This window comes from Nyctereutes procyonoides, unplaced genomic scaffold (assembly GCF_905146905.1).
Source record: "Nyctereutes procyonoides isolate TBG_1078 unplaced genomic scaffold, NYPRO_anot_genome, whole genome shotgun sequence".
NCBI lineage: Eukaryota > Metazoa > Chordata > Mammalia > Carnivora > Canidae > Nyctereutes > Nyctereutes procyonoides.
The window spans coordinates 67,065,167-67,092,591 of NW_026575142.1; the positions used below are offsets into that span (position 1 = coordinate 67,065,167).

Sequence of the window (27,425 nt, forward strand, 5' to 3'; positions counted from 1 at the left end):
ATTTGACCAAGGGCCTGAAGCCTTATCTGCTTTACACATTGGAGGTTCTGTGTAAGCTCTCACTGGTCTCCCCCCACAAAAGAGTTTGATTAGAAAGGTGGGAAGCTACAGGTGGTTCTAAAAGACTGGGCTATTAAAAGAAAATATCCAGGTTCTAGTCTTTTCTTTGACTTAAAACAAGCATGACCCTGAGCAGGGCTCTTTCATATCTCAGGTCACAGATCTTGTTCTTGGGGGGTGGGGTTCCTACCCAGACCTGTCCACTTACCTCTTCACTGCCATTCTCTTTCCCAGAGAGAACGATAAGGGTACCTTTCCGTCATTTTCTACGCCACCTCTCTGTCTGCTTATGAGACATACCTCCCAATCCCCTTCATAATGCCCTACTGGCCAAGTCTGAATCTTCACGGGTCTTTCTGAGTAAATATGGCCATTCTGCTTTTTAGAATATTGAAAATAGGATTTAATACTTTCCTTAAAATTTTAGCAAAGATGTGGCAGAGAAAGCAGAATTAAAATTCCAGGAGATGGGAAAGGACCTTCATACTTCATTTACTGGCAAAGGCCATCATTACCAACCTTGTTGAAAACCTTGCCACCTAAAGAATCATAACCAAACACATAGAAATCATACTACTTTAAGCATTTAAATTTTTTTCTTCAAAGAATATGGAAAGCTCATAACTACATGGTGGCTTAAAGATAGTTTTTACATCAATATTACATATAAGTATACATATATACTGTATATATGTATATATATTTGAATGTTATCAACTAGTAAATAGGCCAAGATTCAAAAGTAAAATCAAGCGTTCATCTGTTCAACCTTCCTGAATAAATGTGGAGAAACATTTCCATTCCTTTCACCAGCTTACGTGCGTGACTGATAAAAAGCTGAAAAGAGACAACTTTAAAACGTTGGCACCTGTAGTTGAAGTGCATTATTGCCTGCAGAGCATTTCCTCCACCGGTTGAAATGTCTCCTTCAAATCCTGGCAGCAGTGGTATCACAACATACACCCGGTATCTCTGGCCTTCCCTACAAAAGTCAGATGCAGAGCCATTCACCAAAAAATGATAGCTAAGCCGTTCACGTGGTTTTAGAGATTGAGCCTATCCCACTTCAGGGCTTGGAAGGTGCCGTTGGATTGGAGACCGGAAGCTGTTATCCAGGCAACAGTTCATAATAACCTAAAAAATAAGCTGAACTTGGCAGCAGAGTGGGAACTCTACTCACTATCTCTCTACAGCACGATGTTTCCTAGGACAAAATCCACGGTAAGCAACCCATGCTTGGATCTCAGGGAGGTGGGGGAGGGGGCCGTAACAAAATTTTGAAAAAGATGTCATCATGAGAATTTAACGAATAACAAGGTGTATCCATTAGTATCTTGCTCAGAGCCCAGCAAACAGCAGGCATTCAGTTAAGGATGGTTGAGGCGATGAGTCCCCACAGCCTCGATCTCAGGGGCAGAAGACACACTGGTCCCAGCATACTCTCCAATGCAGAAATGATCACTGCTTAGAAAACTGGTTCTGCTACAAAATGTTATCCTGGGCCCTTCAAGAAATTTGAGTGACACATGATTTTTTAATTCCTCTGCATATACAACTCAACCTTTCTTGGCCTACCGATCCAACTGACTGAGGACAACCTTTGAAAGAAAAGCCTTCGAGGAGCCTTTGCTGCTCAATGATGTAACAAATGAAAGAAGGCGGTGGGGCTACTTACTTTGATCTTCATTCAGAAAGTAAAAAATTTGTGGAGAACTGTGTTCAGATAGGTGTCACTAGTTGCAGGCAAAGCTGTTAAAGTCCTTGCTTGTCTCCATGTATAGGAAACATGGGAAGAAGTGAAGGCTGGAAATGCCTGTGCTACCCATGGGGTCGAGAAATCTCGTCTGTATATCTGGGAGATCCATAGTCCCACAAAGATGCTGCTACTTAATACTGAATTTCTAAGGATCATTTTTCTTCCAAGCAACTACATTTTTTTTTCATGGGAATATTACTCCCCTCCGAGGGGTCAGATTGCACGACAACGTGTCAGGACGCCAAGGTCGTTCCTTTCAGGGCAGAAGTGATGGCCAGCACGACAGAGTGTGGAGCCCATGAGCCTAACTGTGGTGCTGAGGAACAAGGAAGGCATCGGAGTTCGGTCGTTGCAATGGCATGGATTAATCACTAGATGGCAAACATAGTTTGAGTTGGAAAACCGAATTTTGAAAAAACGTAAACTCTTCAAGTTCTCCGCCTGATAGGGGTAAGAGGCTCACATCCTTAAATGGTAACAAGATAGTGGGAAAGAAGAACAGAGAGAATGGCTAAGCTCTTCCCCCATCGCCAGTATTTAAAAGTCCAAGTGAGTTAAACCAGACACTTAGAAATGGACACCACCTGGCCTCAACTACCTTTCTAGAATTGCCTTCCCATAGGATCTTCCCAGACCCACAGCCCACTGCCAGACAACTGCTCTGCTAAGGAAGGTTGGCTCATCTGCCCTCTGAGTCTGGAATACCCCTTTCTGCTCGCAGAATCCTACTTCTCCTTCCAGGGCAGCTAAGAGGCACCTGCCTTGGTCAAGCCACGCTGACTCTTCCAGTCAAAGCTGGTTTGCTCCTGCCTCTGCATGCTGGTGGCAAGAAACATTCTTTCTGCCTTACACGATAGTGACACACTGATCTGCTCCCTGGGCTACACGATAAGCTCTTTTGAAACACAGGACGTATGTCCACATATCTTTCTATTTTGGGGGCAGTGCCCAACAGAGGATCTTTGCACACAGTCTGCATGCCGTACTATCTGCCTAGGGAGAAGGGGGTCAGGTGGGAAGAATGCTTATTTCTGAGAAGCTTCTGGTAGAGAAGAGAGTAAGCTGCAAAACGAGTTTTAGTTTAAATTACATTTTAGTTGAATTTTTATTGTGGTGAAGTATATATATATAACACAAAATTTGCCATTTTCACCATTTTTAAGAGTACCTGTTTGGTGGTTTTAATTCACGTGTTGGGAACCATCATGGTATCTAGCTCTAAAATATTTTTAGCACCCTCAACAGAAACTCTGTGATAGTTAAGCAGTAACTCCTGCATTGCCTCTCCCCTGCAACCCCTAGCAACCTCTCATCTACTTTGTGTCTCTCTGAATTTGCCATTCTGGAAATTTCACCTAAGTGTAATCATACAGTATTTGTCCTTCCATGTATGACTTATTCCAACTAGCTCAACATCCTCAAGATTCATCCATGTATCAGAAATTCCCCCCTTCTTGTAGCTGAATAATACTGCATTGTAGGTGTAGGGCACATTTTGTTTATCCGAATCATCTGTTGATGGGCACCTGGGCTGTTTCCACCTCTTGGCAATTGTGAATCACCTCGCCGTGGATACTGGCCATAAAGAACCTCCATCCCTGTTTTCAGTTTTCCTGGGAATTGATCCAGGGATGGCACTGCTGGGTCATATATTTATTTTATATTCAGTCTTTTGAGGACTCACCAATTAACTTATATTTTCTAATGGGTAATATATTGCTCATGGGACAAAATTCAAGAGTTAGAGGATTATATGATGACAATAAAATTCTCTTTCTCTCCTTTGTCCTCAGGCACTGTTTTCCCTCCCTGAGGGCAACTCCTATGACCTTCCATGTTCTTCCAGAAATAGACTATCAATTTCTAAGCCATTTCTTCTATGCAAATGTTGGAATACTATAAACACATTTATGAATGTTGTTTATTTATATGCCTGTATGCCTGTACATTGTCCATTTTTTAACAAGTGATATAGTATTCCACATACAGCCTTACCATAATATTTGAAGTGTTTCTCTATTGCTGGGTGTTTAAATTGCTTCTAATTTTTTACTCTTTCAAAATACCTATTTTGTTATGCATGCTGACCCACGTAAATCATTTTTTCACAATTGTGAAACGTGAAGGCCACTTAGGAGTGGTACCACTCCTTAAACCTAAACATCAAGTGTTTGTGATTCTGTTTGGAAAAGGTGGTTCCCTTTTATTGTTGTGTTCTATGAGAGCAGAAATGACCTCAAAAGAGACCTCATATGTAGGATACTGGGAAATGGCCCATAAAGATCTAATGTCCACAGATAAAATATTCTTGCAAATTTACTTTGTAAGAATCAGAATGTTCAGTTTTCTTGTTCTTGGGACTCTTTGCTTCATATCAGGGTCTCTGCCTTTTTATAATGCAGCAGTTCTTGAATTTTCTGAATGAGGACATTTTTAAACTGTGTTCAGCAAGTTAGCAGAAAGGATTTAGATTTTCACTGTTGTAGAAAAGGGGGCCCTTGAATTTCAAACCATAAAATTTTGGCTGAGTTTAATCCAATGAAGAGAAAAATTCTACACGATACTATGTCCAATCTCCCTCCTTGATCCAATCCCCAGAAGACAACAGTTCTCCACTGCCGAGGATTCTGAAACACTGCATCCTCATAAAATCGGGGTGGTGCAAATGATAGCTATTAGCTTAGGGCAAGAACCTGAGCCCCTAATGGGCAGAATTATTTATGATCTTAAAAACAAGATAAGAGCTAGTGGGTTCAAAGCCATCATGCAAGCAATGGTTTCATCCACTGCACTTCAGAACAATTTTATAAAATTGCATTCTCAGGCTCTTTGTTAAAATAAGTTTTCCTTCAAAAGTCACAAACTTATGGCAGTGCTGTGTATCATATCTAAAAATTGGAAATCCATGTTCAGTAATAGGGGATGGCTAGCTAAATAATGTTACAGCCGCTCAAAGAGTGAACATTTTGCAGCCACGATAAATGACCACTGTGATGACTTACCAGCAACAATACTTCTGGTCCTGTGTTAAAATGGCCCTAATCCAAAGTTACAATTACAAGACAATTACAGATGCAACAGGCTGATGCAGTAACTTTTCCCCTTAAATGCATTCTCTTTCCCCACCCTGTGACTACAGATAAGGAGGCAGGTGCTGCTCCTAGGTGGTATCCTCGCAAAGGAACCATGACACACGGTATCAACTTCTTAGATCTGAGGAACTAGATAGAGATCCTCTGGGTGAGCCAAGAGTATAAAGAAATAAGAGTGAGACTCGCTGCAGGGATCCTGCCCTCCTCCCCCCTTAAGCAGAATTCCAGGGAGGACAGGGCACCCCCTCACCTTTCAACAGGATAGGGGAGCCACGAGGATCTGAGTGTGAGACATAATCTCACTTCCCAGGGAACCCCAGAGAAGGTCCCCCGGCCTTCATGATGCAGCAGCAACAGAGGAGAGGCAGGTCTGATTGGAGAAGGAGGAGGCCCCCACATCACAGTAAGCAGATACCAGAATAGGCCCAAGAGGGACCAACACTGAGGGCCGGAAGCTCTTCACAAAGGTCCGGGGCCCTTGACCATCCTTACCGGGTACGGGGTGTATTGGGGAGAGGAAGGGAGGAGAGCCTGGGTTGTGCCTGAGTGACAGCATACAGAGCAGAAATAGCCAATAGCACGAAATTGCTGAATTTGGCCACATTTATCAGGAAGTGAGTAAATTAAATTTCCTTCTATTGTGTGGAAATGGGATTTGAAATCAGAATTCAGGTGAGCTATAGAAAAAGGAAATAAATCATAACTCAATGAAAATATATGTGTATTAATACGGACCAAAAAGAAATAAGGAAGAAAAAAGTGAGTTTTCAGGATGGTGAGAGTGTGAGACTTTTCATACTTTCCATTTTTGTGATCGCTGGAATGTTGCCTGTAGCTTTAAAAACCGAGCACTAACTCACCACCTAAATGGTCATGGCTTTCCTCTCCATCATCCTCCTTGCTCTTCCCTCAGGAAAACCCCTCTGCTCCTCCCCTCCACTCCCCTCTTGATCATGAAGGGCTCTCAGGAGAAGTGGGGCCGCCGAGAGTGGGGTCTCAGGATCTGTAGAAGGCCCCTGAGGAGCTCGGCATGCTTCTCCAGTGACGAGATGCTTTGTTGTTTGAGACTTGGGGATTTATAGATCATATTTCATTGCTATAGACTTCCAGAGCTGATATAAATCCTATCATTGTGGATTTTGCAGCAGCGAACGCTGCCAGAACGAAGATCTGTGGTTGGGGCAGAATGGTTTTGTGGAGAGAACTTTATACTGCCGGGGCATGGGCCATGCGAGAATTGGATCTGCAGCTTCTCGGTGGCTTGGGACAAAACCCCTTCTACTTTATGTTTGGCAAATCTTTTCAAGTGCAGTAGCCTTTTCCAGCCTTCAGCTTTCCCATCCGCACATGAGGGAGTTGGCTAAAATCATTGCTAGTCCACTAGAAATGCTGGCCCTATTCAGCAGTGAATTTGCATGGGATACGCACTTTATAGATAATGGGATAATACACATTGTGCATGCCCACACGTGTCATTTTTTCCCCATTGGTTATGTTTTGGAAACACAAGCTTTTACATGTAAGAGTGTTGAAGGTCAGTCCAGCACATGTGACTAAGACTTCACTCGACTTGATAAACTTTGCCAGGCAGGTCCGTTAGTCACCCTAAAATAAGATCCTACAAAATGATTGCCATCCTCCACCCTGTGCTAATCTTTAGGTCTCTCCTGAGAATCCCATTTATATAATTTTTAGAGTCAAACAAAAAGCAATTAAATGCTCTAAATCGAAGGTTCTGCTGCCATGATCTCTTGTCATCTCTGACCCGGTATAACCTCGTCTCCAGGTATCTTACAGAGCTTGGAGGTTGGCCCACGAGAAAAAGAATACAAACCCAGCCATTGTCCTACTCACTCTGCGCACTTTTTGTTCTTTCTATTACAACTGCAGTTTAAATTTCTTTAAGGGGGTGCTTCTGAAACACACCCAGCATGTCCTTTCAGCGTGGTACACAAATTATAGGATATGGTAATTACAGGGGGCAGACTTTTCTGTAAGCCAGAGAATGTCTCACTTACCAAGCAATTACTTTAAAACACAGAATGTTCATCTGATTTATTTTAAAATCAAGTATCACTCATAGATTTCTGGGAGGCTTAATATGGGAACATTTCAACTTCCCTGCAAATGAGGGGGAGCTTGAGGCTGAGCAGGTACAGGGCACAAGGTGAAGTTTCTGAAGACATGGTTTCAGTCTCAGTTCTACTCATCGAGAGCTGTGTGGCTCACACAGGTCGCCTAACCTCCCGGGGCTTCACTGCCTCATCTGTAGAATGGGAGAAATTATGCACCCACTTCATAAGGTAGGCGTGTGAAGTAAATAAGCTATTGCATGTAAAGCACCGCAGATGTGGAAAGGCTCAGAAACTACTTGGTAACATGATTATGCGGTTTACAACCACTGATTTCAATGAGAAAGCCTGCACACCTTCAACGAATTAAAAAGGAAATAGTACCTAAAATTAAAACAAAATAAAGCAAAACTGAATTTGTTTTATGCTAGAGAATACCTTCTATTTTATTTGACATTTGGCAGGGGAGAGGCTTATCAAATCAATAATAAGGAATCCAAAAATTTATTCCCAGGAGGAGTGGGCAGCTCTGGATTTCTGGCAGGACACCTCTGGACAATGTTTTAATAACGTGTTTCTATTTGTCACAGGATGAACAAGCACCTGTGCTGGAAACCAAATGAAGCTTCATGGATACTGCAGTAGCCATCTAATAATTTAAAATAAGGCAGCTAAAATAAATAAATAAATAAATAAATAATAAATAAATAATAAATAATAAATAAAATAAATAAAAGGCAGCTAAACATCTCTTTATTTAAAACATTTGTTTCTATCATAAATGTTAATTCTGAAATAGCTGATCTGAGTATGACACTTCTTTACCCTTGCTCAAATTTACAGTGAGCTCTTTATTTCCAGAAGATGAATTTCCTGAAAATAACATTATAATTTCTTACGTGAACTGACCTGTAATGGTTTTTAAATTGCCTTCACATTCATTCATATGAGCTAGATACAATAGGTATTATTTTCTTTGTTAGTGAAAACAGAGTGAAAGGGGAACTGATAGGCTGGAAAGGTCACATACCTATAAAATCTTTTTTTTTTTTTAAGATTTATTTACTTATTCATGAGAGGCAGAGACACAGGCAGAGGGAGAAGCAGGCTCTCTGTGGGGAGCCCAATGTGGGACTCGATCTCAGGACCCCAGGATCACACCCTGAGCCAAAGGCAGATGCTCAACTGCTGAGCCCCCCAGGCATCCCCACATACCCATAGATAACAGAGCTGGAAAGAACCCAAGTCTCCAGACACCTGGTCCCAAAATTATTCTAGATTCCCCAGAGGAGTGCTCCCCATGCCACGCACGCCTGGGCGAACTGCAAGCACTGTCTGGCAAGGTTCTACAGTTACAGAAAGCAGGAAGAATTTGAGCCATTTTCAAAATTGTGTATTTTTCAATGAAATTTAATATTAAAATATAGAGGCATTAAATCAACTGCCTATTTTCATCGTATGTGTCAACTCTGTGTTCATAACAGTGCAAAATGCACTCTCTCACTTCCTGTTTAGCAAGGCAGCAGCTTTGTGCATGTCAAATTTCCAGGAGCAAACCTGTTTCATCCTCAGAGACCATTTATTCATGGCACGCTGTGTCTCAAAATTTCTACCTGGATCAGTCAGTTTGAACTCTTTCTCTTGGCTTATTCAAACATGGTATAAACCAGTTGATTTCTTCCCACTGATCTGTCAGATTTGAGTCGCCAAAGACGGACTTCCAGCAGGTTGGGAGCTGCTCTCAACCCCAGGAGAGTTGTACTTGGTAGAGGAGACCTTTTGTTTTCTGCAGGGATTCCCACAGCTACTCTCGGTTTGTCATGGGATGAACAATGTTCTGAGGCCCTAGGTCATGGATCAGAGCATGAAGTCTTTCTGTTTCTGCAAAGAATGATGGCTGTGGAGAAGGAACCAGGAGGAAGTGAGGAAAGCAGAGAACTCACTTCAGAGAATTGGTGTTCCCTGGATTCCAGCACTGGCGAGAAAAATAAAGTCTCAGCCCAGTAGAGGGAGTTGGCAATCAAGAGACTCGGATCTTTCCAAGGTGGGAGGGATCTGGAAGAGAGCCTGTGTTCCTTGGTCAGGCCTGGCTGAATGCTGACTGTCATTTCCCTCCATCTGCTTTGTGCTATATTCTATCCTTTTTCCAACAGCCAGAATTATATTTGTTGCCAGGCACGTGACATTGGCAGGGAAGTTCTGAGTCTCAGAGAGCAAAGCCCAGAGAAGTCAATGAAGGAAGAGGGGGGTGAACTTGGGCATGGCACGCCATGGCCCTTGGTGAAAGGGCGAGGGGAGCACTGCAGACAGGCTCGAAGTTCCACCTCTCCCTTTCCTAAGAATACGAGCCCACAGGCTTGAAACCGGCAAATGAAAATCTATTTTACAGTTCCAATTAACCCAGGAGATGAACAATAATAATGTGAAGGTTCAGAGAAGGGGGAACATGTGAAATATATTTCCAGGGTACATGCGTGTATCCATGAAAAGTTTTATGTATAATACACACGCCCTTTGAAACGTGACTATCAAAGAAAGGGAGACGATTGAGAGATCAGAGCTAAATAACACAGCTAATTTGAAATTCAATGGGCTCATTTCCCATTTTCTACAAAGTAGGCTTCAAATTGCATCTTTAATGGGCTCTGTGAACTTCCAAGTGTGAGACACAGTCTGCAGCAGATGCTACCCTACGGTGCTCTCTCATCACCGATCCCTTTTCCTTTCAGGAGCAGCTCATAGGATCGCTGGGAAATGTTCAATCAGAAAATATCTTAAATTTCCTTCAGCCCTGAAATACTATGACCTCAGAAGAAGTCCAGATTTTTTTTTGTAAGATTTGTTTACTCATGAGAGACAGAGAGAGAGAGACAGAGACACAGGCAGAGGGAGAAGCAGGCTCCATGCAGGGAGCCTGACGTGGGACTCGATCCCGGGTCTCCAGGATCATGCCCTGGGCTGAAGGCAGCGCTAAACCACTGAGCCACTTGGGTTGCCCAGAAGTCCAGATTTTTAAAGACAAATGAATATGCTGAAGAAAAGTGTTCTTTCAGGCTCCCAAACCCTTTAAAAACAAATCTTACGGGTACTTACTAATATATGTATACAGGGAACTAGTAACTCGGATGAGGGAAGCTAGGAGTCCTCCTACTCTCCTTATTAGCTGATCACGGTTACAATATTCACCATTCACCACTCCAACCAGTGAGTTCATTTGTCAGCCTAATGGATTTCTGCAACTTATTTCAATTTCATGAAAAAATATCTTTCTCTTTTGTCAAATATGCTTTATAGATAAGGTGGAAACTCCTGCATCAATGAAATGCAAGAGTTGGCAGAAAGACACTTTAATTTTGTAAATTAGACACAAATTGACCCACAGAATTGAGAGACTGACATAATACAAGAAATCGTTGTGGTAGGTGTATGTTTAACTGTACCCAAGACTGTTTTTAGTCATCTCAGAAACAGATCGTGTGGTAACTTTCTTGAAAAAAAAAGATTGTGAGAAGACCAAAGATAGAGGTCACCTGTAAAAGCACAGATCACCATTAATGCCTATGGCCACACCTGCTCTTCTAGGTGAGTCCTAAGTAGTTCTGACTGTGCCCTGGAGTTACCTGTGGACCATTATGAAACATAAGTGCCTGGGCCCCACTCCAGGAAATTCTGACTAAGCAAGTCTGGATTGAGTCCAGCTCTCTGGATTTTTATAAAAGTCCAATGGTGAGAGGTGCCTGGATGGCTCAGTTGGTTAAGTGTATGAATCTTGATTTTGGCTCAACTCATGATCTCAGGGTCGTGGGATCAAGCCCTGTGTCGGGCTCCACACTGGGCATGGAGACTGCTTAAAAGTCTCTCTCTCCCTCTCTCCTGGCCCCTCTTCCACTTTGCACTCTCTCTAAAATAATAAATAAATAAACTAGAAAAAAAATGTCCAGTGGTGATTTTGATGTGTAGTAAAGGGTGAGATCCACTGTACACCTTGCAGGATATGGTGGGTACTGCGGTGTGCTGCCTAAATGCCCTCCCCGTGGGCTCAAGACAGCCATTACCTTCCCACTGAGAGTATTGGCTGCCGACTACTCACAGTGAAGATCTCCAGGATTTACCCTCCTTGGTCAAAGGGACCTGCCTCACCCAAGGTCATGCTCAATTCCTCAAGTCAGCCTATACCTGATGACTGGTTAATGGGAGGAGAGGACAACAAAGGCCCAACCCCCTTGTCTCAATTTGTGCTAATGCTGAAGGGCTCTTCAGTCTTGAAGTTACGGGGCCTGCGGAGAGGCATTGGGTTGGAAGTCTCAAAGCTATTTTTGCCTATTGCTGTTAGGGGCTTAGTCAAGTCACATCACCTCTTTTTTTTTAATTTTTTATTTATTTATTTATGATAGTCACAGAGAGAGAGAGAGAGAGAGGCAGAGACATAGGCAGAGGGAGAAGCAGGCTCCATGCACCGAGAGCCCGATGTGGGATTCGATCCCGGGTCTCCAGGATCGCGCCCTGGGCCAAAGGCAGGTGCCAAACCGCTGCGCCACCCAGGGATCCCCACATCACCTCTTGAATCTTAGTTTTTAACTCTACAAATGGAGACAGCAATGACAATAATAACAGTAACAACCACAAGGACTGAATGGTCTACTTTCAAGAGTAGTTGTGAAGATTCAGTAAGAGTCTATAAACTGTAAATCATATAAAATACTGGCGATTACTATTGTAAAATGTTCTTAGGTCTAAAAATCCCTATAATATTATGTGGGGAAAAAAACATAGTAAAGTGCCATGGGACACTGGAAGTAAAATGATGTTTTAATCTCCAAAATGTGCATATATTTAACACTCTCCATTGCATGTGTTCAATGAATTGAAGGAATAAAATGTAATGGTGTTGTTTATTTGTTTTTTTGTTTTTATACAGAGCTAAAATTACCCATAAAAAGTAGTAGTCTGGCAAACCATGAGAGACTCCTAACTCTGGGAAACAAAGGGTTGCAGAAGGGGAGGTAGGTGGGAGTATGGGATGATTGGGTGACAGGCACTGAGGAGGGCACTTGATGGGATGAGCACTGGGTGTGATACTATATGTTGGCAAGTTGAGTTTAAATTTAAAAGGGGGGGGCAAGGAAAAAAAAGAAAAGATTAGTAGGAATAATATGCAAAATTGGGGATCCCTGAGTGGCTCAGCAGTTTAGCGCCTGCCTTTGGCCCAGGGCATGATCCTAAGAGTCCTGGGATCGAATCCCACATCGGGCTCCCTGCATGGAGCCTGCTTCTCTCTTTCTCTCTCTCTCTCTCATAAATAAACAAAATCTTTAAAAAAAAAAAAAAAAGTAGTCTGGGTACCAGGACAACTCAGTGGGGAGAGAACTGTCTTTTCAACAAATGGTGCTGGAACAACTATATATCCCCATGTAAAAGAATGAAGTAGGATTGCTATCTTGCACCATGTCTGATAAATAACTTAAAATGAATCAAAGACCTAAGTGTAAGGATTAAAACCATAAAATTCTTGGAGGAAAAGAGGTGTACATCTTCACCATCTTGGATTAGGCAGTGATTTTGTAGCTACAGAACCAGAGCACCTGTGATAAATGAAAAAAATAAACTGGACTTTATCAAAATTAAAAATTTTTGTCTTTCAAAAGAGATTATCAAGAAAGTATAAAACACACTGAAAAGGAGAAAATATTTGCAAATCTTAAATCTGATATGATCCTTGTATCTAGAATATATAAAGAACTCTTACAATTCAACGAAAAGACAACCTAATTAAAAAATGGACAAGAATATATATTTCTCCAGAGATAATACATGAAATGGCCAATAAACAACAACAACAAAAATACTCAACATCATTAATCATTAGGGAAACTGAAATCCAAACCACGGTGAGATATCATTTCACATCTATTAGGATGGCAATAATCAAAAAGAGAGATAATTGTAAGTATTGGCAATGATGACAGAGAATAGACCATGGGAATGTAAAATACTGTAGCTGTTTTTGAAAACATTCTGGCAGCTTCTCAAAACGTTAAACATAGAATTACCATATAACGCTGCAATTCTACTTCTAGACTAATAAAAATATGTCTGCACAAAAACTAATACAGAATATTTATAGCAGCATTAATCATAATAGCCGAAGAGTGGAAACATCCCCATATCTACCAACTGATGCATGGATAAACAGAATATAGCATATCCAGAAAATGGAATATTACCTGGCAATAAATATAAATGAAATACTGATAATATCCTATAACACAGATGAGTCTTGGAAACGTTAAATGAAAGAAGTCAGTCACCAAAGACCACCTACTGTACGATCCCATTCATATGAAATGCCCAGACTAGGCAAATCTACAGGGAAAGAAAGTAGTTTAGTGGTTGCAAGAGGATTAAAGCAAGGGGAAGTGGGTAGTGACACTGGGTTTCTTTCTGGGATGATGAAAATGTTCTAAAACTGATTAGGTACAGTCGCACAACTCTGAGAATATACTAAAAAGCACTTAATTAATACACTTTAAAAGTGGGTGGATTGCATGGTATGTGAATTACATTTTAACAACATTTTTATTGAAATAAATAATCCCAGGAGCTGAAGAAAGAAGATGGAGGGTAACGAGAGTTTAAATATAACTCACGGAAAAATATGATGACTATTTTGCTTTGATTTTTAAGTGAACACGGCTCACTGTCTGCCACTAAATAAATCAAACCACGATCTAACGGCGTGGGAAAGAGACCGGCCAGGAAAAAATGACTGTGCCCTGAAAGAATTCAGATTGCTTCAAAAATGGGACTCAAAATTCTCAGGAACCGAAATCAGACTTAAGGAACCAATAACCTACTGCTAGCTGAACCCGATTTATGCCTGCTAGGAAAAGACAGTATTTTAAAATGGGCTTTCAAAAGTCATTTCAGCAGGAAATGCGAGAACAGCTGCAGTAACCCCCCCTACCAACACACCAAAGCCTTACCTGTGAGCTTTCAGTATCCTCTGAGCAATGGCATCACCTATCTTGTTGAATACAACTTTGTCATCAGCACAACTTATGAAAAACTGGTTCTGTAAGAAATAGAGAGATCATGTAAGTCTTTCTTATCTTGGTAGTGTGTGTATATATGGAGAGTGTGCTCTATAACAAACACTACACTGATATTTTAAAGAAAAATGTGTCACGTAGCGACATGTTCTTAGCCCTAAAAGCATTTAGGAAAGTAAATGACACTGAGACTCTGGGTCTCTGTATTTCACATATAATATCTTAGTCCAGGGGGAGGCTACACTATTATTTCATCATGTGAATTCTTTGTAGCTTGCATGTTAGAAAGGTGGGAACATTCCAGATTTAATCAATAGGGACACTAGGTTTACAGATTTGTGACTTGTGTACATGCTCATGATTTAAAATCCTATGTTGGTAAACTTTCTGTCTCATGCTAAGTTGACCTTTCTAACCAGGTAGACAGTAGAATCCTGGTCGAATTTTTTCCACCCATTCTCTATTGTTTCCTAGTCTCTGCTTTTGCCTTGCCTCATCTGTTTGGGTCCCTTATTTTCGAATTCCTATTTTAAGTAGCTTCAAATCCCTTTCACAAGTATGTTTCCTACATATAAATACATCAATAAACCAGAAAAAGAATTTTTTTTTCATTTTTTTTCTCTAAGTAACCTTACTATTCATTTACCCGTAAAACAGTCTTTAAAACTCTTACCAAAAAACCCGAGTACGACATTATTATCCTAATGGTATGAAAGATTTAATGACTAACATAAAGAAATGTTAGTCATTAGGTACAAATATGATCGCTACTACATACTTATATACGTAGTTAATAATACACCTGTAATTTATAAGTATAATCATCATAAGTAATCTTTGCTAATCATCCTTAAGAGACATATAAGCAATGCCTCAAACTAGAATTATCATCCCTTTGCGACATCATAATTTTTACTAGTTTACATGTTTTTATACTTCGATGTATAAATCTTTAAACTGCCTCCTTAAGACAAACTTACCAGAAGACATTGTGTGGGAACTCATCTGAGAATGTTCTTCTTTAAGGCATCGAACAATAAAAATTTCAGCGGCAACCAAAACATGTTTGTTTTTCTGAATTCGTATTACAGAGCAGCTTAGCATTCCTCAGTAGCTGTAAATACTCGCTGGCCACATGTCAGGGCCTGTTCTCCCTTTTGGGGGCAAGTGGGGTACATGCCAACCACTTACCTTGGCTAGAGGTGTAACAACCAGGTTTGTGTCCACAGCCATGTGTATCCACATGGCATCATGGACTTCATCTAGGACTGTGGTAACACTAATTTAAAAAAAAAAAAAACACCTGACTTAATGCTACTAAAAAGAGATAAAGCAAAAGGTTTCTGGGTAATGCATGAAGCAGCCATTAACTTCTTATATCATGATGGTATAATTGACGAAGTTATCAATACTAATTGTATTAGTACTACAAAGCTCCAGACTTTGATCCTCAGCGTCCTTTTCTTGTGGCATCGTCCCACCCAGGATACTGTGCTGGACCTAGCCTGCTAACTTTAAAGCTCAGCTTCTCTTTCTCTAGGTCTGTGAAATAAATAAAGCTCTAATTCCTTCCTACCTGCACTCTGTGAATAGTCACTGCCTGGAAGTGGAGAGGGCCAGACTCAAGAGGAAGGAACACAGGGCTAGGATGGTTCTCTCCAGGAAACCCATCTCCCTCCACACATTAAAAAAATTTGATGGGAAAGACAAGATGAAAATAAAGAAGTCATTATATGACTTTTAATTTTTTTTTCTGAATTTTCCATATGCTCTGAGCTAGCTTTATATCTACTTTAAAGTGCAATTAAAGCTCCCAAACCAAACACAGTGTCCCTAGGTTTTCTCCTATTCTCTGAACACAAACTCTGGGATCTGATAAAGCTTTAAAATGAACAATGGTTCATACAGGATTGATGTTCTCACATCTTCCCTTTCTATACGTTGCTTATTCCAATATTGCCAAACCAAAGGCATCTAGTGGCCCTATATTAGCCACTTACCCTTGTGTGTGCTCTCCTGAAGCAGCATATGCCTCACGTTTAAACCGTCTCACTCAAGACACATAAAAACTCACCCGTGTTATAGTGTTTTTGACTAATAATATTATAGTAAGTTGACACACCTTAATAACAAGAACTTGAGGGACTCCTACTGGAATCCCGAGTTAATGAAAATTCACAGTGAATGTCAGGCATGCTGGAGAGGTAAAAGTTCAGATGACTTGAATTCATGGCTCCACATATGCTGATTAATGCAGCAGACCCTGGTTTGGGGGGCCCTGTGGTCTCTGTAAGCTATCTATGGGAAGGCAGGGTGTCACAGTAATTTACACAAACAGGACTTACTTCTATATAGATATAGTGTTTGCTGTTCTCTATCACGTTGATGTAAGCAGTGTGGATGGACTCTTCATGGTACTTTATACCAGCCGACCAATCAGCAGCGGAACGGAGCAACTGCAAGGCAGCAATCAGGAATGAGCAAACAATCAAAGATGACACCAGATGTATCAATGAAATCAATGCTTTTTCTTCTACACAACTGAATGATTACACTGACTTGGGTGTCATGTGTGGGCTAAGGGACAGTAGGCAGGTGGGTAACTGGTCCTTGGATAGAATCCACAAGGAAGGAGCCTGAGAAGTATATATCAGAACCTGAATATATCCTCCCCCTCCCAGGATTGTCTTCATTCAAAACTGGAAACCAGGATGTGCAGTGTCTACCAAGAGTATGGCAAAAGTACCTCTTTTGGTGGCAGGGAGTGGAATGACCATTGGTGTTCTTTTTCCATTATGGTTCCACAATTATATCGGAATGCATGTTATTCTGGTGTGTTTATTAATAGCACCATTTTTACTCTCCAAAATGTCCTGTTTTGAACCATAAGATATGGTCACCCTAGCTCTAACTTGATAATGCGCTGTTTCCTTTCCCCCCAGATAGATAGTGTTCAGATTAATACATTTTAAAACACAAATAGGTTCATTTAGATAAATAATCCTGACTTTGTCTTTAATGAGCTGATTCTTGATGTGTTTCCTCATTGCTCGTCTTTCTCATTCATACTGCCTCCCCCTATTCAGACACTCACCTGCTAACCCCCTGGATTACATTAAAGCTTCCAGCTCAGATACCCGAGTATATGTTAAGTACATTGATACCTAGTGGGACTGCCTAGGTCAAAGCTTAGCTCCGGCACTCAGTAGCTTTGATCTGGGTCAAGTTTCTCAACTTCCTGGTGCCTCAGATTTCTGTGCTATTAGATTATCTATTTTTTAGGGTTCTGGAGAGGATTAAATGAATTACTACTGTGAAGTGTGCAGGAGTAAGTGTATACCTAGTACACCCAAGTATATGTAGTAAGTGGTATATAAGTGCTTGCCATCATTTTTTTAAAAGATTTTATTTGTTTATTCACGAGAGACACAAGAGAGGCAGAGACACATGCAGAGGGAGAAGCAGGCTCCATGCAGGGAGCCCGATGCGGGACTCGATCCCAGGATCCCGGGATCATGACCTGAGCTGAAGGCAGATGTTCAAACACTGAGCCCCCCAGGTGCCTCAGTGCTGCCATTATTAATGAGAACATTAGAGGATGCACTTGAGCTTCGGCAGATCATGTCAGAGACCTACAGAGGCTGGCTGTACGTGGGAGGGTGGACTAGAAGACACCCAAGCCTTTATAACTAAGGACCGCTGTTTCACTTTTTCTTGTATTGTAACTATGACTGCTGTGCAAAGTCGGGCATACAGTAGGTGCTCAATAAATACTTATTAATTGGTTTTCCTAAAGCAATAGCATGACATTGCAGAAGAATCACAATGGAGATAGATTTGCTATTCCTGGTTTGAAATGAATATTGAAACTGTGTCTCATGAGGCCAACTGAAATTGAAAACAAAAGACTGGCTCCACATTATTAGGGATACAGAAAGTGATCCAGGGTGTAATTGGTTTTATGTCTGCTATATATAAAAGATCTTGTAAAATTCTTGATCTATTGAATAACTTTAAAAGCTGCAACTATAACACTAGTGAAATTCAGACCTAGTCCTTACTAACATCATTGATTCTATCCTCAAAATATTATTCTTTACTATGAGGCATTTATTACAAAATAGCTTCCCTCAAAAGACGTACTTAATTGCATCAGATGACTATGTGCCACTGGAACATTTAATTGTGAGCGGCGATAGTAAACTACCTCCAAAGAAAACTCATAAGGAAAATTTAAATAAGTATGATCTGCACTGGGAAATATATCTTGATTTCACCTCATCTCTAGGGAACCGGATTATTGTCCATCGGTAGAAATGACAATGTTTTGAAGAAATAGAAGTTTTCCAGTTGCTAGTCCACTCAGATTTATGTTAAATTTTGTTGCTGAGGGGCACAGCCCTGAAAATGGAGGTGACCTTGAGAAGGTTCTCCACTACACATACTGATCCGATTCTACACAACTCTGGGAACAATATATACAATTGCAGAGTAAGTTGGACAGATAGAAACTCTGGGGATCTGTGCTACAGCTCTGCCCTTACCAGCTCTTTCACCTTCAACAAGCCATTTTAATATCAGGAAGCTTGGTTTCCTCCACTGTACAACTAAGATCTCTCTCTCTCTCTCTCTCTCTCTCGATCTCCGCCCCCCCCCATACACACACACACACACACACACACACACACACACACACACCCATGTGCAAGTGCACACATGCCCCACAGTCTCTGGGTGAAGAAATAAATTGCATAATAAACACTTGGCAATGGCACGTGGAGCAGAGGAGATATTTGATGTGTTGGATTTCTACCTCTAAGAACTTAGAGGTGAAGTTTTATACCACCTTTGGTGGTCACTTCTCAGTCTTCCCTGCAAATCCAAAAACCTTATATTTTTCATTCCTTTCTCACTCTCAAAATTTGCCCTGATTAGGGTATTGAATAAACTCATTTACATAAGATATAAATGAGCAGTGCCAAGTAGGTTTCAAGTCTAATCAGTTTGGAGTAGTTTCCTGGACAGCTACGCCAAAAAGAGGCTCCTAGGAACTAGACACATTGGGGAGGAAAGCTAAGATTGATGGCCGGTGGCTCCAAGAAGGGAAAGCATGCAAATCATGCATTTGCCCTCTTTCCTGTGAAAGATGATGGTAAATGTTTCTCTTTTAAGATGCACTTAAGGGATCCCTGGGTGGCGCAGTGGTTTGGCGCCTGCCTTTGGCCCAGGGCGCGATCCTGGAGACCCGGGATCGAATCCCACGTCAGGCTCCCAGTGTATGGAGCCTGCTTCTCCCTCTGCCTGTGTCTCTGCCTCTCTCGCTCTCTCTGTATGACTATCGTAAATAAATAAATAAATAAATAAAAAATAAGATGCACTTAAATGTTTAAAGTAAGTATATTTGTAGGGCAAAAGAAGAACCTGAAGGACAGCGTAAGCCAAGTAGAAAGTAGAGGTGGGGGCCCTGATTGATGCCTATTAAACTGCAGCCTGTGGGAGATTGCCCCCCTTCCGGGGGTGCCGGTCAGCATCAACAATCCGTTGTTTGAGTCGAAACCACTATTGTTTTCTCACAATGAAAATTTATTTTTTCATTTTTTATTTTTAAGATTTTATTTATTCATGAGAGATGCAGAGACATAGGCAGAGGGAGAAGCAGGCTCCCTATGAAGAACTCAATATGGGACTTGATCCCGGGACCCCAGAACGATGACCTCAGCCAAAGGCAGATGCTCAAACACTGAGCCACCTGGGCACCCCAGCTCATTTAATTTTAAAAAGTCATCATTTTGTATTAAATTTGAGCATATCTTCCAAGTCATACAGAGAAAAATAACTTGGCGTTACTCTTTATTTACTATAATTCTAAGTAGTTAAAAATCTATCACCACAAGATAAACTAAAAATGCAGATTTCCCTTTGGTCCTGCCTCTACCCTTAAAGCAGGGACCCTGAAGTGATACACAGATCAACTCAACTGCTTTAAATGCTTGATGGTCTAGAAGGTTTGTAAACAGTCAAGGAGGTGAAACTCATTGTGATTAACTCCCTTCTGTTTCAAATTTAAGATTTACTCTCTCATTTTTCTTAAATGGTCTGACCAATGTGTCTCGCATTTCTGTTTTAAAGCAGTGTAACTGAGACAGGCCTCAGACCCCTGCTTACACATGCAGAAACAGGCCTTATCTCACTGGTCCCAAGTATTCTGAGAGTCAAATCTAACCCTCACTTTTCAAACCTCAAGCTTGAATACACAATTGTAAAGCCTATAAAAAGACCACATTTCTAATTTTATGTTTCAGTCTTCAAACTGTAACTGGAACCAGTCATTTTCCTTTGTATTATGCCCCTTTTTTTTTAAACCTGAAAGATAGCCTTCTCGGGCAAAATAGGTGAAGGGGAGTAGGAGGTCAAACTTCCAGTTATAAAATAAATAAGTCACAGAGGTGGCATAGAGAATATAGACAATGATATTCCATACTGCAATAATGTTATAGAGTGACAGTGACCACACTTATCATGGTGAGCACTTGGTAATGTACAGAATGGCTGAATCGTTTTGTAAAAATAGATGGATGGAAGGAAGGAAGGAAGGAAGGAAGAAGAAAGAAAGAAAGAAAGAAAGAAAGAAAGAAAGAAAGAAAGAAAGAAAGAAAGAAAGAAAACAAACCTTCTCTTTTACCCACAAGCCCAGACGCCCTTATATACAGTGGGCCCAAGTTGAATATATGGATTGAAATACAGAAATCTCTTCCTGAAGGAAGACTTTCCAAACTTTCTTAGTATTTGTCCCACGTTGCTTTCTTCTTACTGTAATGCTTTTCTTCTCTATAAATTCAGCACATATCCTAATTTCTTTTTATTTCCCTAAACTCCCAGGCCAGTCATGGACCACAGACTGTTAGGACAAGAGCCAGCCATATGTCTCTCAAGCAGAAGTTGGCTTCCATGTGGGAGCTCATCAGTGGCACAGGTCGGGAGGTAAGAGAAGCATTCAGAGTGTTGGGTCTCATCCTTCCAGTCTGTACTGAGGAGCACAGCAGGCCAGGAGCACTAAGAAATGGACTCCACTCAAGAATTTGCCTCATCCGGGGATCCCTGGGTGGCGCAGCGGTTTGGCGCCTGCCTTTGGCCCAGGGTGCGATCCTGGAGACCAGGGATCGAGCCCCACATCGGGCTTCCGGTGCATGGAGCCTGCTTCTCCCTCTGCCTGTGTCTCTGCCTCTCTCTCTCTCTCTCTCTCTCTCTGTGACTATCATAAATAAATTTAAAAAATTAAAAAAAAGAAACAAATAATGTAAAAAAAAAAAAGAATTTGCCTCATCCTATCAAGCCCTTCCTTCTAATGACCACTCTCGTGCCACTGAGTGTCATCCAGTCAGCACACACCTTGTATGAATCCACAACATGTAGCAATCATGTAGGATGGTGCTTTTGCCTGAATAGTAGGGAGAAGTTATCCTTGAGGCTGAAGGAGAGGAAGAAACATTGGAAGAATAAAACTTAAAGGGAGAGAAATCTTAGGAAAAAAGGTATAGACGGGGGCTCTCGGGAACCAGAAAGAAGCAAGAAGACAGTTGAGGAAGGACTTGGGGCTGCTGCCCCAGGAGAGGATCTTAAAAGGCAAGCACGCCAGGCAGCTCTGCCTCCCTGAAGCCCTTGGTGGTTACAAGCAGCCAGATCTCTGGGGTGGGGAACCGTCTCTCCCTATGGGCTACCACCTCGGGCACTGGGGTCAGGCTGCCCAGGATCCAGCCTCAGCCACACCGATACTCCCTGAGCTATTTCAACCTCCCAAAGTCTCACTTTCCTCATCTGTGAAAATAAGAGGTAGCACAAAAGTTCAGTTTGGTGACGACTGAATGAGATAATCCACAGATATTGATGCTAAAGCTTCAGGGCAGCACCGGGGCAGGGAGGGAGCACTCCCTGTTCATGGGCCTTCTCCCGCCAAGAAGCACAGCAGCAAGTGCAGGAAGGCCATGGCACGAAGACCTGGTCCATAAATGGGAAATAGCTTCCATGTTAGGAAACTGCCTTAGGGGTAAGGGGCCTTCTTTACTCTTGCCTACCTACTTCTTTTTTTTTTTCACAATACATTTTGTGGGCCTTTGGAATCTACGTTGATTTGAAATCTATACTGATTTAGACACTGATTGAGGAAATCTATGTTGATTCCTACATTGGCATCCTTCAGAGTAGTCATCTGGCCATTTTCCCCAAGTGTAGGAACAAATTTTTCCACTAATATAATTTGGATGTCATTCACACTGACCTGTATTTCTTTTCTGCTTAATTTTTTTTTAACAGAGAGATAAAAGATGTAACTCCAGTGGAATTAGTTCTCTTGATTTGGCAGGACTTCTCAACAATGATTGTCTAAGGAATGGCTTTTCTCCAATAAGCTGCTCAATTTAACAAAGAGGATTGGTCCCTATGTTGATCCCATATTTTTTCTTAAAGATTTTATTTATTCATGAAAGACACACAGAGAGAGGCAGAGACAGGCAGAGAGAGAAGCAAGGTCCCTGCAGAGAGCCCAATGAGGGACTCAATCCCAAGACCCCTGGATCATGACCTGAGCCAAAGGCAGATGCTCAACTGCTGAGCCACCCAGGCGCCCCTGATCCCATATTGATGCTAACTTGGCATCAGGCTTTTTTTTTTTTTTTATCTTGAGAGACATGCCAAATGTCCTCTGTCTTGGTCCTTTACTTTAAGTGACAATGATAGCATTTGGGAATCTATTTTGCTCCTTTTAGGGAGAAAACGAGCTCTTTTATATAGTCTGTGCATAAGTGGTTTCAGAGCCATCTCTCCTCCACCCATGGGCCCCAAGTCCTTCTGCTTTCTTCCCTAAATGTTCTTGGCAGGCTTCTGAGAATGCCCAGTTCGGAGGGGAAACACTCAAGATTATTTTAAAAGTGTCAGTGGAAGTTGCTGAAATCAGCTTTCAGATTCAGACAACTTTTTTTTAGTAGCAGAAATCCGTGTTGGTGGGGGTGGCCTCCGTTCCCCCTGCCCTGGCTCCGGCCTCCCTGACTGTTCAGTTCACCCTGGCCGGTTATGTCAAGCCTTCTGCGACTGCTGTGCATCGCGGCTGGTGAGGAATTACCAAGGATGATGGGGCCCAATGTTTTGGTGTTAAAGAATTAAGTAATTGGGTTCCCTTTTGCAAATAAAAGAACATGAGTCTCACCTACTATCTACTTTATTACGTCAAATGCTCTCTCTCTCCATTTCAATAAGTACATGGTATAAAGATTTTGTATCCATGACTACCCTAGTGGCCCACCCAGAAAAATGGAAACTTCTTTGCTCTAAACTCCTGAAAACACTAGGGAAAGCTTGAGGGCTGAAACTAATATCGATATAATCCAAGCTAGTGCACCTTTCTAAGGGCTTTGCGTGGATTCATTTAGCCATCACCACCAGCCCTGTGAGGCAGATGCTATTGGGATCTCTGTGTTATTGATGAAGAAAATGCATACAGAGATGTGAAGCACTCAGGGTTGCACAGCTGGTACGTAGCAGAGCTGGGATTTGAACACACTAACTCTAGAATCTACCCTTCCCCTTGTAAGCATCCCCTTGAGTTCGTTAAAGCTTGTGGTCTCTAAATTTTGTTACGAACAATAAATTGTTAAAAATGATGTTAGAATTTGTTTAAAAAGAATAAGCCTAAGAAAGAACTTTATTAAATTGTGTTAAATTTCTCAACTGAGAGCATGTAAGAGTTATTTGGCTATTGCCACATGACAGCTGAGAGCGGGAAGGGCCTGAAAGGATGACAATCAACCCTTTAAATATCAAGTTGCCTACTACACACCAGGTCTTATCTCCTGGCTCCCTTCTGGATTCTCTGGAAAACCAGGAATTCAGCTAGATTATTGCTTTTGGCCTCTAGGCTCTATAGGCTCATGACTCGAAAACAATAATGTCTAGGACAAGATGAATAATGTTGAGAGCCCGTAAATAAGGTGAAGTGAAACAACACCGTGGTCAGAACTTTATAGAAAAAGAGAAACAGAGCAGGGTCATTTCTTTTCTTTTCTTTTCTTTTCTTTTCTTTTCTTTTCTTTTCTTTTTTTTTTTTTTTTTTTTCGGTTTCTGGTCATCTCAGACTCTCCTGACTTCAAAAAATTGGCATCGCCTGGCTGGGCCCCCTGTTTTCACAACCGGAGTTATTTTGGCAGTTCTGAAAAACAGCTTCAGGTTCTGTGAGGTCTAACACTTTTTAAATTGTGGGGGAGTCCTCTTTAAGAAAAAGAATACTGATTTACAAATGCAAACTCTGCATATGCTAGAATTACAGTCACAAGCCTCCTTACTGATCCCCTTCCTTTCCGCTGTCTCTAGTCTAAGTTCTTCATCTGTGTAAACTTTGGGTCCCAAAGTGTGTTCATTCAGAGAGGTAGAAACAGATGTGACAAAAATGAGAGCTCCTCCGTCAGTTCAGCTTGGGAAATTCTCAGCACATTCATTCTTAGCGATTCCTGATCCACACCAGCATACTAAAAGTGCTAAGAAATCCTGTGCTTAGAAAATCCGCAAAACTTGTCTGTCCATGGAAATCGGGGCATAGCTATCAGCATCTCACAGGTAAAGCCAGGTTTGGAAATTCTGACCTTGGTTGGTTTTCAGAAAGCATTCCTATAGCATGCCCCAGGTGAAAAAAAAAAATAAGTTCCAAAGTTCACTAACATCTCCAGGATCAGGTCCAAATGAACCAGGCCAGCACCCCAGGCCAACCCCAATCTGGCCTTATGCCGTCTCAACCCCACCCACCTGCCAACTCCTCAAGAGCAAAAGGTCTGAGCCCGTTGGTTCCACCACTGACTGCGCAGGCCAGCTTATTGCTTATGAGAGACACCCAGTGCTCTCGTCCCCACTGCCGGACTCTCACAGCATGCTGGGCCACGTACTTTCATGCTGGCCGTGCGTCCTAGACCACATCCAGCATCATTAATTGACTACGTCAACGTCATAGCTTCCTCTTTCCCCCAGCTAACCACATTTCCAGAGGCGAAGAACCATTATCTTCTTTCTTAGCACCCAAGTAAGCATGGATGAGCTCCCTGTGCAAGCAGATGGCATTTAACCAACCTACGAGTAAGTCTCGGTAGACTTCCTTTCAAATCAACTGGCTCCACTGGTTCCTGAGACCAGGCCACTGGAGCATATGGAGGATGAACATATAAGCCTATTAGGAGGTTCACGGGTCCAGCCCCACCCCTAACACTGCGTTCAGTGACGCAGAGAAGGTGACTCAAGAGGGGGGCAGTTTGTAGAGCGGACATGCAGAGTATCTATCTAGCTTGCAGGGGACCCGATGAGATTCTATAAAACAGGGCTTTACCAACAGGTAGGAGAAGGCGTATGTTTATGCAACACCAGGATACAACTTCCTCTGCTGGTCACAAAAATGTACAATTCCCAGAAATTCCTTCCTAACAGATGCTTAATTAGTGTCTGCTAACTGTGAGAAGTCGATCACCGAATCAATTTTAACGCCACCTCAAATCTTAAGTTAGACTCTCTTGTTTTCCTAACATGAAGGCTCCTATCTTATAACATGGGTAATTTTTCCCTCTGAGTAGAATAAAATTAAACAGGTTCATAAAATATTCATTAACTTACATATGAACACATACACATCTATGTCTCTAAGTTTAAATTACTTGTCTCCTGTAGCCTGGGATAACTAAATATTTGCTATAGGTATTTCCTAAAATGTCTTTCTATTCCTTAGACACAAAGGAGTACTTGTGTATAGTACAAAGTAACTGATTTAGGCCTTTCATTTACATGATCATATTCACTAGAATCCATGACCAGCTTATATAAGTCTGTATTAGTGATGTCAGTAGCCCACTGCTGGACCTTTACTTACACAATCCCTTTTTAGAGGGGAGCGGAGAGAGGGAGAAGGAGAATCCTAAGCAGGCGCCATGCCTAGCATAGAGCCCAACATAGGGCTCGATCTCACAGCCCCAAGATCATGACCTGGGCCCAAATCAAGAGTCAGATGCTTGACCGATTGAGCCCCCCAGGTGTCCCTACTTAAATAATACTTTTGATGATGACAGTGATGACCTTGAACAAGGGCAGCCCATCCTAGTTCTTTCTCTGATGACCTCAAGATATTAGAGCCGCAGTAACAAAGGACTAGAGCAGGATTTCAAGCTCCACCTCTATCTACAGCCAGCTGGTGACCCTGGACAGGTCTCCTAGCTCCACTGGGTCTTAATTTTCCTATTTGTAATTTGAGGTGCTTAGACTGGATGTGGTAAAATTATGTGACTCCATTAAGCAAATTCCATATTCTACTAAAAGATCCCCTAAAAGGCATGTGGTTAATTAGGAACTAAAACTAGATTGAACTATAACTAGCTTCTTAGATGTGAAGTTTCAGCCACATTCCTGGTGCTTAGCCGTGTCAGTCCCAGGTTTATGGGGATATCATGTTGCTAGGGTCACTTCAGTCCCCAGTTTACTGTGTGTCATGTTGCTAGGGTTACTTCGGAAGCAATTACAGGACCAGCCTTTCCTTGACCGGCCTTTTCTAAGGATATTTATTCATTTACACATTTTCCAATTGTGAACACATTTATTGGAATCCTTGTGACATAAAGATTTTTAACATATGTGTCCACTTAATATTCTTGAGGAAACTAAAACCAGGCCCTTTATAGCAAATGTCATGAGTTGAGGACAAAGAAACTTTTCAAAATATTCTGTATGTATAGATGAGCTGTTCCAGATTGATCAATCCTCTTTAGTCATTCTGTAATCTACGAGTGATAATATCAAACACATTTAAAAAAAAAGGCAAAAAGATAGGAATATAAATTTCTGGAGCATTTGATGTTTTTACAATTTATGCATGAAGGATTATACAGATTAAGAATACACATGCTTTCTGTGAGACCCTCTCATAAGGGAAATGCTTGTTAACTGGAATTGTTTTCTATAACTGTTATCAAAGTGAATCAGCTAAGAAGATTATCAATCACCTACCATGTGTAAGACTCTAGGATAGCTACAGTGGGAGGAAAAGAGGCCTAAAAAACAAGTGTGTTAGGACATCTGGGTGGCTCAGCGATTGAGCGTCTGCCCTCCGCTCAGGTCATGATCCCGGGGTCCTGGGATCGAGTCCCACATCGGGTTCCCCGCAGGGACCCTGCTTCTCCCTCTGCCTGCGTCTCTGCCTCTGTGTCTCTCGTGAATAAATAAATAAAATCTTAAAAAAAAAACTTAATGTGTTGCTAAAGAAATTGATAATACAGGTGAAATAAAAGACACTCATGTAAAGATAATGATAAATCTGCTGCAGTGTAGAGTAAAAGACGAGTAACAGAAGAAACAAGTGCTAAGGAAGTAAAGCTCTGTGTTT

At 41.6% G+C, this 27,425-nt stretch overlaps 1 protein-coding gene across 7 annotated transcripts in view; it reads right to left on the reverse strand.

Annotated features, from left to right (window-relative positions):
* Nucleotides 1-27,425, reverse strand: part of PLD1 (phospholipase D1) — a 203,867-nt gene that overhangs the window by 35,444 nt on the left and 140,998 nt on the right. For all 7 annotated transcript variants that reach the window (XM_055307789.1, XM_055307788.1, XM_055307784.1 and 4 more), the window contains 3 exons: nucleotides 16,375-16,485; nucleotides 13,964-14,052; nucleotides 929-1,042 (listed from right to left, as the gene is read on the reverse strand). In XM_055307789.1, the coding sequence (XP_055163764.1) occupies nucleotides 929-1,042; nucleotides 13,964-14,052; nucleotides 16,375-16,485 (314 nt within the window). The remainder of the gene's footprint in view (nucleotides 1-928; nucleotides 1,043-13,963; nucleotides 14,053-16,374; nucleotides 16,486-27,425) is intronic.